Below are 13,615 nucleotides of genomic sequence, written 5' to 3'. Positions count from 1 at the left end.
GACTGCATGTCCTCCCTTTCCGTTCAAAAGGAGCGGTTGTGCAACTATGCAAGCAAGGCAGCTGATTTCCTTGAATACAGCGTCTGCTATGGCTTTATTCCATGCACGAGGGTGTGCCTCAATTTCTACGTTTGATCTTTTAACACAGTGGACGCTATCTTTTTGGTCTGGTGGTATGAAAATTTGGAAATTATGACCTATGAATGTACGACGATGTAAAATTTATATGAGAAAACATTCTACAGAAGAACAGCACAAAAGTAAACGGAAATATGTATACAGTATGTGACTAGAAATTTTTGGGGCCGTGGATTTACCCATCTTTAGGGCATGGTAACAGGATAGGTGAAAATAGGAATGGATGAACAACGTTATTCCCCAGTAAATTTCACCCGTGAATGGGACTATTTGATCCATGAAAATTACTTCTTTTCCTGCCATTTCCGGTCAGATAATAGTGACATTGTTGAAATAGTAATGATCCTACCATATGCAGCACGAGAGGTTCAACAATGTCCGACTAGCACTTTAGAGATAAAGGACACAAACTACTCCCATATATGGAACTGAAATTCAGAGTTTCATGTCATAAGCCCTTATTTTTAGGGGTTAGCTCAAGTAGTGAGGAGCAACACCGAAATTTATATTTGCTGATTTACATGCATCCATCCATGGATGAAGCCAGAATTTTTTTTAATGAGGGAATAATCCTCAAACAACAAACTAAGATTAAAAAGTTCAACAATTTATTAAACACAACCTATATATATTCTGCAAGGGTTCAACACATTTTCACCACTGTGGTAAAGAGTCATTTGCAATGCAACCTATATACTAATGCATAAGTATTTCCATGCTACACATTACAAATTTGAAAACGTTGCAGTGTGGCTTTATTACCAACAAATGAAAAGAAATCAATTAAAACAAAAAAAAAAAAATAGTGTTACACTTACCATCTATTTGTACTATCATTTATACAATTTCTCTAATCGAAATAGAGCCCGCCAACATACATAGACCTTATTAGAAAAATGATACAAATATATGATAGAAATAGTATTTTCTCCTGGACTCAATAATTACGAGATCAAGGCTTGATATTTGATTCGCACACCAGATTTTAAAAGGGTGGTTGTTGAGAAGGGAACGTGAGGTCCTTTATCTATTAATTGATAAGCACGTAATTTACATGTAGCCTTAAGCCTAATAAAATGAGTGTATCCTACTATCCGTCCGGTAAAGTGGTCCAATGCCTGGTGGGCTTCGTTAATGCATCCATCCATTGAAAAACACAACATTATTTTCCGGGACGTAAATGAAGTGTCTCTTTAAAAAAAAAAACATAATATTTAGGTACTCTCATTAGTGAGTACTCTATATACTCATTTTTTTTATTTTGACCTAATGATATTTTAACACGTGTTTATGTTTTAAAAAGTAATAGACATGTTAATTAATTTTTCTTGGACTTTAGAAAAATAAGAAACACGTAATATCTTTTTATTGGGCTAAATAAAAAAATATAAGATACTCACTAGTAAGTACCTAAGTATTATATAAAAAAAAAATAACGTCTAATTAATTTCTATATTAGTCACGACACAGTAGTTCATAAATAATTATGCAATTAACTACACAAATATAATGCATAGAAACCCTCATAGACAATGCCAAATGCCAATCGTTACGTGTTAGAAAATTTTGAAATTGATAAAGGTAAGTGTTCGATATTCTATCCTGAAGACAAGTTTCTAAGCAAATGTTCCAACAATGTCAAAGTAACACTATAGAACATCTAAGCTTCGTCAAATGCTCTTAATCGAATGATGTATATTGAAAAGGAATCATTAGCACTAAACTATCACAAAACACTTTCCTAATCTTAATTAGTTCGCTATTATGAGATATTTTTTTTCGAGATTTCCAGTACACCAGTTGTAAATGTTGAGCTGGTGTTTTTCTCCAAGCCTCGGATGTTAGAGGACGACAACAAAACTCTCTTTATCAAGAGTGTGGAGAAAAATAATACATCATTGTACAACTATAGAGATGCGTCTCTTACAATACAGTCTTTTTCATTTTCCCGAAAATTGCAGATATAAGAATTAATCATATATATGTTGGACTGGCAAATACATTTTCCATCACCCTTATAAGATTCCTTAAGAGAAGTTCCACCGGAGGTGGAATAGCCCAGCACCCAATCAAAAAACCAGGCTAGCACCCTGTTAATTCACTCCAGCCCAGCAACTTGCCTGGTACCTAGCCCAAGTTGGTCTTTGGGCCAGCCCAAAATTGACTGATCAAGGAGCCAGGCTATTTGCCTGGTGCGTGCAGCTTACTCATGAGTGGGTGCAAGTACGGGACAAGGGTGCAGGTAGCAGGGCCCGCTGTCAGCCCACTTGTGCTTTACCCAGAAGGAGGCGACGTGACCCTCTCAATGTCGTTGGATTTCCAACGGCTAGTTTTTTGTAGACCGTTGGATTTCCAACGGTAAAAAAAATTTAAATTTGACTTTTAAAATGGACCGTCCGATCATGATCATTGGCCATGTGGCAGAACCTTGGCTCTTGGATTTGAATATTTTTCAAATCCAACGGTCCAAATTAATTAACTATATTAAAATTTATTAAAAATTATGAAAAAATACATAAAAATTATTAAAAAATACATAAAATTTTTAAAAAAGTTATTTTTTTTCCCTATAAATACCTAACTCTCATCTTTCACCTTACACCACATTTCAATATTTTCCACACTTTCTACCAATGAATTGATCATTCAGCAGTACACTGATGTGCAAGAGCCATATTGGCAAGTAATCCGCCAAAATGACTTGATTGAGCAGCAGTGGGGATTGCAAGAAGGTGAAGATAATTAAAATAAGCTTATGGTTGAAGAATAAAGTGTATTTGATGAGTTTATGTAATTTTATTTTAGTGTATTTTTTTTAAGTTATTTGATGAGTATGTAATTTTATTTTAGTGTGTTTTTTTTTTTTAAGTTTATTTGAAATTTTATCCGAAATTGGTTAAAAATCTTATTCGAAAATAAAACTATTTTTTTTATTTATTCTTTTAAAAAAATATAAAATATTTAAATGGGCTGGATGCCAGCGCATTTTGTAAGGGTGAAGATTGTTTGTCCCATCGCATTTTTAAACTGGGTGCCAGCGCATTTTTTTAGGGATGGAGATGCTTTGGCTTATTACCGTTGGGGTCTATTACTGTTTACTTGAGTGGATAAATACGCTGGATGCTGATGTAAAGTGTTGACAGGTGGAACTGCTCTAAAGAGTGTGTGATATCATTTATGCCTTAGGGTCCCATAATATACAATAATATACCCCGCAGCACATGGCTAGGACATGGAGAAAAGTCCAGCAATAAGAACAATTGAATTATAATATATATATATATATATATATATATATATTAATCATTACAAAGAGGAAAAAATTACAATTGAATATATATTTTAAAATCAGTCCTAGTAGTTCTGCAGAGTGATAATGGACCAAGATCCTCTTTTGATCTAAGGATGAGGATCCTCCTGATCAAGAAATATGGGTCGTTGGATTTCATCCAACGGTTATAATTATTATAATTTTAAAGGGACCTCCCTGTTTGTAGTCGTTGGATTTTCATCCAACGGCCCACACTCCTTGATCAGGAGGATTCTCATCCTTAAATTAGGAGAGGATCCTGATCCAGTGATAATAGCCCCTCAACATATATACATGTGTGTGTGTGTATATATATATTAATCATTACAAAGAGGAAAAAATTGCAATTGAATATATATTTTAAAATCAGTCCTAGTAGTTTTGCAGAGTGATAATAGCCCCTCAAAATATCTAGTCCCATAAGAGTACTGTAAGGGGGCGTTTGTTTGCCCTCACTAAGCATCACAAGACTAGACTGGACTAACTATTAGTCTAGTCCTCTGTTTGTTCAATACTGGGATTATGTTTAATGGGACTAAAGGGGACTCGCACGGACAAACTCCTTCGCTAGGAGTTCTTAGCGAGACCCCCTAATACCCATGGGATTGCTAAGACCTTCCCTTCCTCTCCTTCGCTTCGCGTCCTTTATCTGCCATCTGTTCTCACAAACACCGAGAGTTACCACCGGTTATACTCACCAACTTTGGCGAGATCGCCACCAGACCACCACCACACTCTCATCGCCCCGAACCTCAACTGGAAAACCCAATCTCTTGTCGTCATCTCATTCGAACAAGACCCTAGAATCATCACCACTGTCTCACCGTCATCTGATTCACCTCTAATCCGCCTAGGCCCTCACCGGAAGACAATGGTCGAGAGCTTGACAGGCGACGGCCATGGTGAATAAAGTTTTCTAGAGTGAAGGATTTGATTTTTTTTTTGCGGGATTTTGGGTTATGATTTAAGGATTTTGGGTTCTGATTCAAGGGTCTGATTTATTAGAAATTTCAAATATAGTTATGTGGGGTAGTTGGGAGGTTTAGATAGAGGAAGTGGGCGGATTAAAAGATGATAGGTTTGGACAGAGGAAGTCTAGAAGATGATTCTAGAAAACGAAAAATGATAAACTAATAATAAATATTAGTAGTATAGATTAAATTAATAATAAAATATTATAGATATAGATTAAATAATATAATATTAGAGTCTTATTTTTTTTAGTCCGACACTTTACCAAACGTTTCACTAAATCAGTCCAGCTTAGTCTATTCTAAGCCAGTCCAGCTTAGTTCCTGAAACTAGTTCAGTCCGAAATAGTCTGATACAACAAACGCACTCTAACTTCAATAAAATGGGCATAAGGACCACAATCGTCATATTCATGGGCAAAAGCAAAGTTATGACAACGGAACTGGACAAAATTATACCGTGCGGTGGAGCTACTGGATTGCTGACTAGTGGGACAACAGTCCCATGAAAATATTGAGCAAGAGATATTGTTGTCCTAAGAAAGGAGAGGACTGACTGATTGCCTCCAAACAGGGTCATTGGGTGTGACAGGGGACAGGTAGGAGTAGGACTGTGGAAGTTGATACACAAGCAATGGTTATGTAGGGTATTATAAATTGGGGGATTTGGGCTCTTTTTTTTAGCTTCATGGGTAGTACAGTAGAACTGGAGAATAATATTATGGGGGAGTTCAAGCACTTGGTGATTGTTAAGTTCAAGGAAAATGTGTTGATGGAGGAGATTCTGAAAGATATGGAGAAAATGGTTGCTGAGATTGATGCTATTAAGTCCTTTGAATGGTAAGCTCTTATAATTAAAGCATAATAGCTAGCTTCAAATGTTCATATGATAAATATGTAAAATGAGCTAGAGCAATGTTCTAACTTTTACTTGTCAATTATTTGAGATTTGATACGTTATATTGTCAGACTATCACTAGAGTGAACATTTCTACACGTAATACAGTTAATTAGAAAACGGTTTTTACCTTCGCAGGCACCCCATTTGAAATTAAAACAATAATTATGTGATTCTTCATACTGTAGTATGAGATCATTAGAAGTCACTAGAAAATTATACAATGTTAATTACTTATCACGAACATATATATTTGATCATAGCCTGCGTGCTTACTCTTTAATTTTCAGGGGACAGGACTTGGAAAGCCTAGAGATGCTTAGGCAAGGGTTTACCCATGCCTTCTTGATGACATTCAAAAATAAAGAAGATTACAGTGTGTTTCTCGGCCACCCTAAACATCAAGAATTTTCGGCTACATTTTCAACAGTTATAGAAAAGATTGTGCTGCTTGATTTCCCGGCTAACCTTGTCAAGCCACCACCCAAGGCACCAGCAGAGGAACCATCAGCTGCCCAGAATGATCAGAAGTAGCTTAAAATTGCAAAACTATGTACCCAAGAAAATGGATTATGATGAAGTACGCTGCTTCTGCTTGAGTGTGGAGTTTTTAGTATTTTCCTCAAAATCTATGGGTACTGTTTAATTGTGGCGATAAATCAATGATTTTTAGTGTAATTTCAACTTGTGTGAAAATATATTATGCACATTTTGCCTTTCTTGAGGATTCATGATTGGACATGTAGCTTAGCTTGTGGGATTTGGCTACTATGGTAGTAAAATTTTGCGGTCTTCAGATTCAACGTTACACAAAAAGCCATGTTTTGGGTGTGATAACCTTAACCAAATGTGTTTAATTTCCCTCAAACGAATGTGTGATCCATTTTAGTAAAAAACCATGATTTAACATTACACAAAACAGCGACGAAACATACAGCTCTGATGATTCATCAAAAAACTTACCATCGCCAACAGTAGTGGGTGAAAAAGGAGGAAATCAGGCAGCAGAATCTAAAGGGTGGAGAAAAGTCACATTCCATTGGGCCACCGAAAAAGTGGGATTGAAATTGCAGAAGTAATACATGTCCCTGTTAAGATGCCAAAAGTCCAAAAGGACTTTTGAAATCACAAAGTAATATTATTCAACGGATTAAAAAGTAGATTCTTTGTTATCTTGATCTTCTGTACTTCCTTATAGTTGTGTGGAAAAACAAAATAACCTAATAATCCAGTTTATTTGAAAATGCAAACATTCAAGAAATTCAAGAAAATCTGCCTCCTGCATCCTTTCCTTCTATTACTCAATTTTTGTTTAACAACTTCAATTCCTCAAAATGCTTCAACAATCATTTGTCACAAACTGAAAACTCAAACGCCATTTTCGAAACCAAATTCAACCGCGTTTTCTCCGCTAAACCACATTTTCCTTGTGCAAATCTCGAAACCTATACCATAGTAATAGTGACGAGTATTGAATCCACCACAAATCTCTCCACCACATCTGCTGTCAAAACATGGTCCCACCATTCTCTCCATATTGTTTTATGTAAATAATCAAGAGTTATTCTCTATAAATAGAGCCTCTATTAATCTGTTCCCAATTTCCTATACTAACTACCGATGTAAAAGTTTGAGTATCTCCAACCCTTCTTGTTCATCTTCACTCCACTATGTCCCTTCTAAACTTCCATCGCCCAGTTTTCGTTCCCGACAGTCCAACTCACATTTACTCCGATTGCTCAAACAAAAACCTTGATCCTTCACCACATTTTCAAAATGTCACCTGCCTGCATGCATGTGGAGCTTCTTCAAAGATTCAAGAACCCAAACTTTACGGGCATACATCGTCCTCTTGCTTACTAGTTTATGATCTCACAAAGCCAGACTTGGGTTTTCATCCAAGAGGTCGCACTTGCTCATGTTACAGCCAAGGTTCTAAAAAACGCTAGACGCTAGTCGGGCGGTGAGCTAGCGTCTAGCGCCTAGGCGCCTAGGGGGGATCTAGGCGGGCGCCTAGGCGGGATCTAGGTGGGCGCCTAGGCGGTCTAGGAGGATTTAGGTTAATTTCTTGTATATCTTGTTAATAAATGCATATTGACACATAAAAAATTATACTTATATGAAATCCATTAATAAGATAATAAAAGAATGATAAAATACAAAAAGAGTATCCAACAAGTCTAAAATTTAAAAATACATTAAGCATATATGCCATATAACTTAAGACATTTTGAATGATTATATCTAATTTTTAAAATAAAAGTAAAAATTTGAAGTAATGGGTTGGGTGGTTAATAATAAAACTACTAGGAAGCCATGCTAGTCATCCCTTAATGAAACCACGCCCATTGGTATCATCCCCGAAATCATCTCTCTTTTATTTATGATTTTATTGGTGTCCTACTTTGAACTTTGGAGCCAAAAATGGTCAGAGCATGGGTCTTTTATTTATGATTTTATTTGGGTTGGTGACACTTTCAACTTTGGAGCACCAAAACCAGTCAGAGCATGCATCCTTTCCCATTTCATATCAACCGGTCCTATCTTTCTCTCACATCTTTTCTCTCTCTCTCTCTGACACACACACACACCCCACGTTCCTGTGCACTTTCCACTCCCTCACGTCACTATCTCCCTCTCTCTCTCTCTAAACCTACACACTTAACCACCAATTTTTATCATCACTCACACATCACCATCATTTTTGTTTTTGAAAACCGGTTCTCTCTTCTTTCTCTCTCTCTCTACCTTCTCTCGAAACCATCTTTCCTTTTAAGATTACAGCTCTCTCTCTCTCTCTCTCTCTCTCCCCCTCTCCCTCCCTCCTTTCGAACTCTCTGCCTTCTTTCTAAACCACTATAGCCAAAGAGAGCTCCAGGCACCATCACCATAAATTCCAATTAAATCGAGACCCCAAACCACCAAATGCAAGACCTGCGCAACCGGGGATCCCTATGGTACATTTGCATGTTAAATTCTATGATGGAAAGTAGGAGAATCTAAGCAAGGGTTCTCGGTGAGAGTTGCTCTAATGGAATCGAGCTACAACTTTTGAAAATTGAGCTTCTGGCGTGGAGCTCCAGCGAGGGACCCGTCGAACTTGGGGTCCCATGAGCTCGAATTAGTCCCGTTCGAAACTCAGGTAGGTTAATCCATGCTCTACATGTTAATTTCAAGTTTAAATTCGAGTTTGCGATTTTGGGTTTTTGTTTTGAATTTCTTCTCAAGAAACCATTTCACTCCACCTAGACAACCGCCTAGACCACCCAGGCTGCCTAAGAGTGCCTAGGCGGGCGCCTAACAGCTCCCTGATTTTTCTTAACGATTCGAACATAATCGCATCGGCACACCTCCGCCCAGCGCCTAAGTGACCGTCTAGGCCAATTTTTATAACATTGGTTACAACATGGTGTATGAAAAACCTTCACATGGAAACAATGAAAGATATGGGTTGAAGACGAGGATGTCTTTCAACATCCCTGACCAGGTACCCAATATTTGCGACGATCGTGACAAGCCTAATGGAAATTGTGGTGCTGGGTTGAGGTGCATATGCCACCCAAAAAAGTTCAGTAAGTGCCTAGTTTCATAAAGTGTGAAGTGAGACATATACTAAATAGATTTATCAACTATTTAAAAACTAGTATAATTAATGTGGTGTTTCTAATGATTTAATTTGCAGAAAACAAAGTCATTTCAAAAGGTGAATCTTTCACTAGTTCTAGTAATATCCTCTTCTTTTTGCTTACTCTTGTAGTACAGATAGTTTTGGATCACTGAAGCAAGAAAGTTAAGTCCCTAATGTATTGGTTTTTTTGTCATTTACTTCATAGCTGTAAAAAATAAATCAAAAGCAAATTTTGGGTTATAAATATGCAAAAGTTAGAGAGGTAACCTTTGCTAGGGACATGACCGAGGCGGGTGCAAAATATCACAGTTTAATTTCGTAACTATAACAAAAGGATTGAAGGTAAAAAGAGGAAGTGAGAGATATTGATATTAATGCTTTCAGTTCTTTTCTTTTGCAATGTGTATTATGATCACATACGGAGTGCTCTTTATATAGAGCAACATCCATGACAAACCAAACAAATGAAATGATTGCCACTTTTGAAAACATTACCCAACAACAAATACATCACTATTTTCAAGTCTTCCTCACTGTGGTCATTCATTCGCACAATTTTACAACACTTCCCATTGGATGCCCACATATCAACATCAGTTGCCTCGTTAAAACCTTACTCAGAAAAACCCAGTGGAAAAAAAATCATAACGTGTTATAAAATTGTGAGAATGAATGCCCATAGTGAGGAAGACTTGAAAATAGTGATGTATTTGTTGTTGTGTAATGTTTTCAAAAGTGGCAATCATTTCATTTGTTTGATTTGTCACGAATGTTGCTCTATATAATGAGCACTTCGTGTGTGATCACAATACACACTGCAAAAGAAAAGAACTAAAAGCAACAATATCAGTATCCCCCACTTCCTATTTTTACCTACAATCCTTTTTGTGTTATAGTTTCGAAACTAAACAGTGTGATATTTTGCACCCGCTTCACTCTTGTCCCTAGCAAAGGTTATCTCTCTAACTTTTGCCTATTTATAACAGGTTATCAGCATGACTCTCTAACCTTAACCAGTTCTCATCTCCCTTCACCGAAAAATGTTTCCTCCCAAGAATTTTCCTATTCTTCTTCCTCCTCTACTTCACCTGCTTGATGTAACCTCACGAAGAACTGCTAGCACCATGCCTGCTTCTAGTTCTCAATATAACAATTACTTATATCCTTGATTTCTTGTTTGGTGTAGCTCCGAATTACTAACCCAGTGTTTATTATGTTAATTTTATTGTGATCGAAGATGGTATGGTACCATTGCCCCATCTTGAATTGCATATTTAATTTTACTGCAATTTTAGGTGGTGTGGTATAATCACCCACATTGCTCTGCATACTTAAATTTTCCTGCTGCTTGAGTGGTACGGTGTAATCGCTCATACTATGCTATATTGTTTGAATGAGAGTGATGCAATACAATCGCCCTCCTCATTAATCATGTAAATCTCGAGCCTGAAGTTTCGAGTGTTTATCATTTTGGCTTGAAGATCAAAATGAAAAATTTGTAAGCACCAGAAATTCTAACACTACATTCCTCCAGAATACATATTATTGCAAGTTCTTACACATCAAAATTTTCTTTCAGAAAAGAAAATAGCGAACTTGGCAAAACTTGATTTTGTTGCCCCTGGATATTACTTGGAATACCTACCTTACCTGGATAGTGGATACCAAGATCCATCTAGAGGCAGGGAATCTTGGAGAAACCATCAAGCAAGAAAACAGTGCATCCTTTCAAGTTCAGGCAAAGGCCATGATCTTTATCCGTCGCCACCTTAATGAAGGACTAAAAAGCAAGTACCTAACGGTTGAAGATCTATTAGCCCTTTGGAAGGCATTGAGAAATAAATACAATCACTAGAAAATGGTGATTCTTCCAAGGGCTCATTATGAGTAGACACACCTAAGGATCCAGATTTCAAGTCAGTTGCAGAGTACAACTCTGCAATGTTCAGAATTAGTTCCTAGATGACTTTTTGTGAGGAAACCATCACTGAGGAAGATATGCTAGAAAAGACTTTCAGCACATTTCATGTCTCTAATGTGCTCTTGCAGCAGTAGTATAGATAGCGAAGCTTTATTAAGTACAACCAGCTTATATCGGTGCTCCTTGTGGCTGAACAAAACAATGAGCTTCTAATGAAAAATCATCAATCCCTACCTATTGGATTAACACCATTCCAAGAAGTGAATGTTGCTTCCCTTGAAGTGAGCACCACATCCTCTCATGGTAATAGTTACAAACGAGGATGTGACCACAAATGAGGCCGGTGGAACGGGAAAGGCAAGAATCATGGTGTCCAGTTTTACAACTAGGTTCCAAGGCATAATGCAAGCCCGAGCTTCAAAAATGTAAATCACCACAAAGGTAAAGCCCATATGAACAACATTCCTAGAAACCCTAAAGGAGCCTGCCATAGGTATGGTGGCAACGGGCATTGGGCGCGTACATGTCGTACCCCAAAACATCTAGTGGACCTGTATCAAGCTTCCTTCAAGGAGAAAGGTGTCGAAACTAAATTCCTCGACCAGGCTAAATCGATGGATATACCTAATCCAGTGTTTGATTTATGAAGGCAATTGAACACAACCCACCTAGATGTCTCAGACTTCATTGTGGAAAAAGGGATTGAAGTGTATCGATCCTATTGAATCATTTATGTTTGATGTACTCTTATTATTTATGAATACCCATTTGTAAACCACAGGGTTTACATCAGCGGGGTTTAAACTACCGATCCAAAAACGCTTCGCAAATAATAAGAGTACATCAAACAGAAATGATTAAGTCGGATCGATACACTTCATTCCCTCTTTCCACAATCAAGTCTGAGACATCTAGATCAGGTATATCCATCGGTTTAGCCTGGTTGAGGAGATTGGTTTCGTCACCCTTTTCCTTGAATGAGGCTTGGTATAGGTCCACCAGATGTTTTGGGGTACGACAGGTACGCGCCCAGTGCCCATTGCCACCACACCTATGGTAGACTCCTTCAGGGTTTCTAGGAGTGTTGTTTATATGGGCTTTACCTTTGTGGCGATTTACATTTCTGAAGCTCGGGCTTAAATTATGCCTTGGAACCTAGTTGTAAAACTGGACACCATAATTCTTGCCTTTCCTGTTCCACCGGCCTCGCTTGTCGCTACATCCTCGTTTGTAATTATTACCACGAGAGGATGTGGTGTTCACTTCGAGGGAAGCAACATTCACTTTTGGGAATGGTGCCGATCCAATAAATTGGGACTGATGATTTTTCATCAGAAGCTCATTGTTTTGTTCAGCCACAAAGAGCACCGATATCAGCTGGTTGTACTCAATAAAGCCCCGCTTTCTATAATGATGCTGCAGGAGCACGTTGGAGGCATGAAAGGTGTTGAAAGTCTTTTCCAGCATATCTTCCTCAGTGATGGTCTCCCCACAAAGCTTCATCTGGGAACTAATTCTGAACATTGCAAAGTTGTACTTTGCAACCAACTTGAAATCCTGGATCCTTAGGTGTGTCCACTCATAGCGAGCCCTCGGAAGAATTATTGTTTTCTGGTGATTGTATCTATTTCTCAATGCCTTTCAGAGGGCTAATGGATCTTCAACCGTTAGATACTCGTTTTTCAGTCCTTCATCAAAGTGGCGACAGATAAAGATGGTTGTCACCAGATCTTGAGAGGATGCACTGTTTTCCTCCTTGATGGTTTCTCCAAGATTCCCTACCTCCAGATAGATCTTGGTATCCATTACCCAGGTAAGGTAGTTCTTCCCAGTAATATTCAGGGCAACAAAATCAAGCTTTGCTAAGTTCGCCATTTTCTTTTCTGATAGAAAAATGAGATGTGTAAGAACTTGCAATAATATGTATTCTGGAGGAATGTAGTGTTAGAACTTCTGGTTCTTACAAATTTTTCATTTTGATCTCAGGCCAAAATAATAAGCACTCAAAACTTCAGGCTCAAGATTTACATGATTAATGGAGGAGAGCGATTGTACCGCACCACTCTCATTCAAACAATATAGCATAGTATAGTCGATTATACCGCACCACTTAAGCAGCAGGAAAATTTAAATATGCAGAGTAGGGTGGATGATTGTACCGCACCACCTAAAATTGCAGTAAAATTAAATCTACAATTTAAGATGGGCGATGATACCACACCATCTTTGGTCACAGTAAAATTAACATAAATAAACACTGAGTTAGTAATCAGGAGCTACATCAAACAAGAAATCATTTGAGAACTAGAAGTAGGCATGGTGCTAGCCATTCTTCGCGAGGGTACATCAAGCAGGTGAGGCAGAGGAGGAAAAAGAACAAGAAAATCCTTAGAGGAAGCATTTTTTAGGAAGGGAGATGAGAACTGGTTAAGGTTAGAGAATCGTGCTAATAACATGTTATAAATAGGCAAAAGTTAGAGAGATAATCTTTACTAAGGACAAGAGTGAAGCAGGTGAAAAATATCACACTGTTTAGTTTCGTAAGTTTAACACAAAAGGATTGGAGGTAAAAAGAGGAAATGAAGGATACTGATATTATTGCTTTCAGTTCTTTTCTTTTGCAGTGTGTATTGTGATCACACACGGAGTGCGCTTTATATAGAGCAACACCCGTGACAAACCAAACAAATGAAATGATTGCCACTTTTGAAAACATTACACAACAACAAATACATCACTATTTTCAAGT

At 37.6% G+C, this 13,615-nt stretch overlaps 1 protein-coding gene across 1 annotated transcript; it reads left to right on the top strand.

The window, feature by feature from the left end:
- The first annotated feature begins 5,089 nt into the window (after positions 1-5,089).
- On the top strand, positions 5,090-6,050 carry LOC125479426 (stress-response A/B barrel domain-containing protein At5g22580-like). The gene is made up of 2 exons (XM_048588677.1): positions 5,090-5,259; positions 5,608-6,050. The coding sequence occupies exons 1-2, from the start codon at positions 5,108-5,110 to the stop codon at positions 5,849-5,851; spliced, it is 396 nt and encodes a 131-aa protein (XP_048444634.1). The 5' UTR covers positions 5,090-5,107; the 3' UTR covers positions 5,852-6,050.
- The last annotated feature ends 7,565 nt before the right edge of the window (positions 6,051-13,615 follow it).

Source organism: the organism of the source record quoted next, unplaced genomic scaffold (genome assembly GCF_019419815.1).
Source record: "Pyrus x bretschneideri cultivar Hongxiangsu unplaced genomic scaffold, Pyrus_bretschneideri_v1 Contig29, whole genome shotgun sequence".
Classification (NCBI taxonomy): domain Eukaryota; kingdom Viridiplantae; phylum Streptophyta; class Magnoliopsida; order Rosales; family Rosaceae; genus Pyrus; species Pyrus x bretschneideri.
This window is presented reverse-complemented; position numbering and strand designations above follow the sequence as displayed.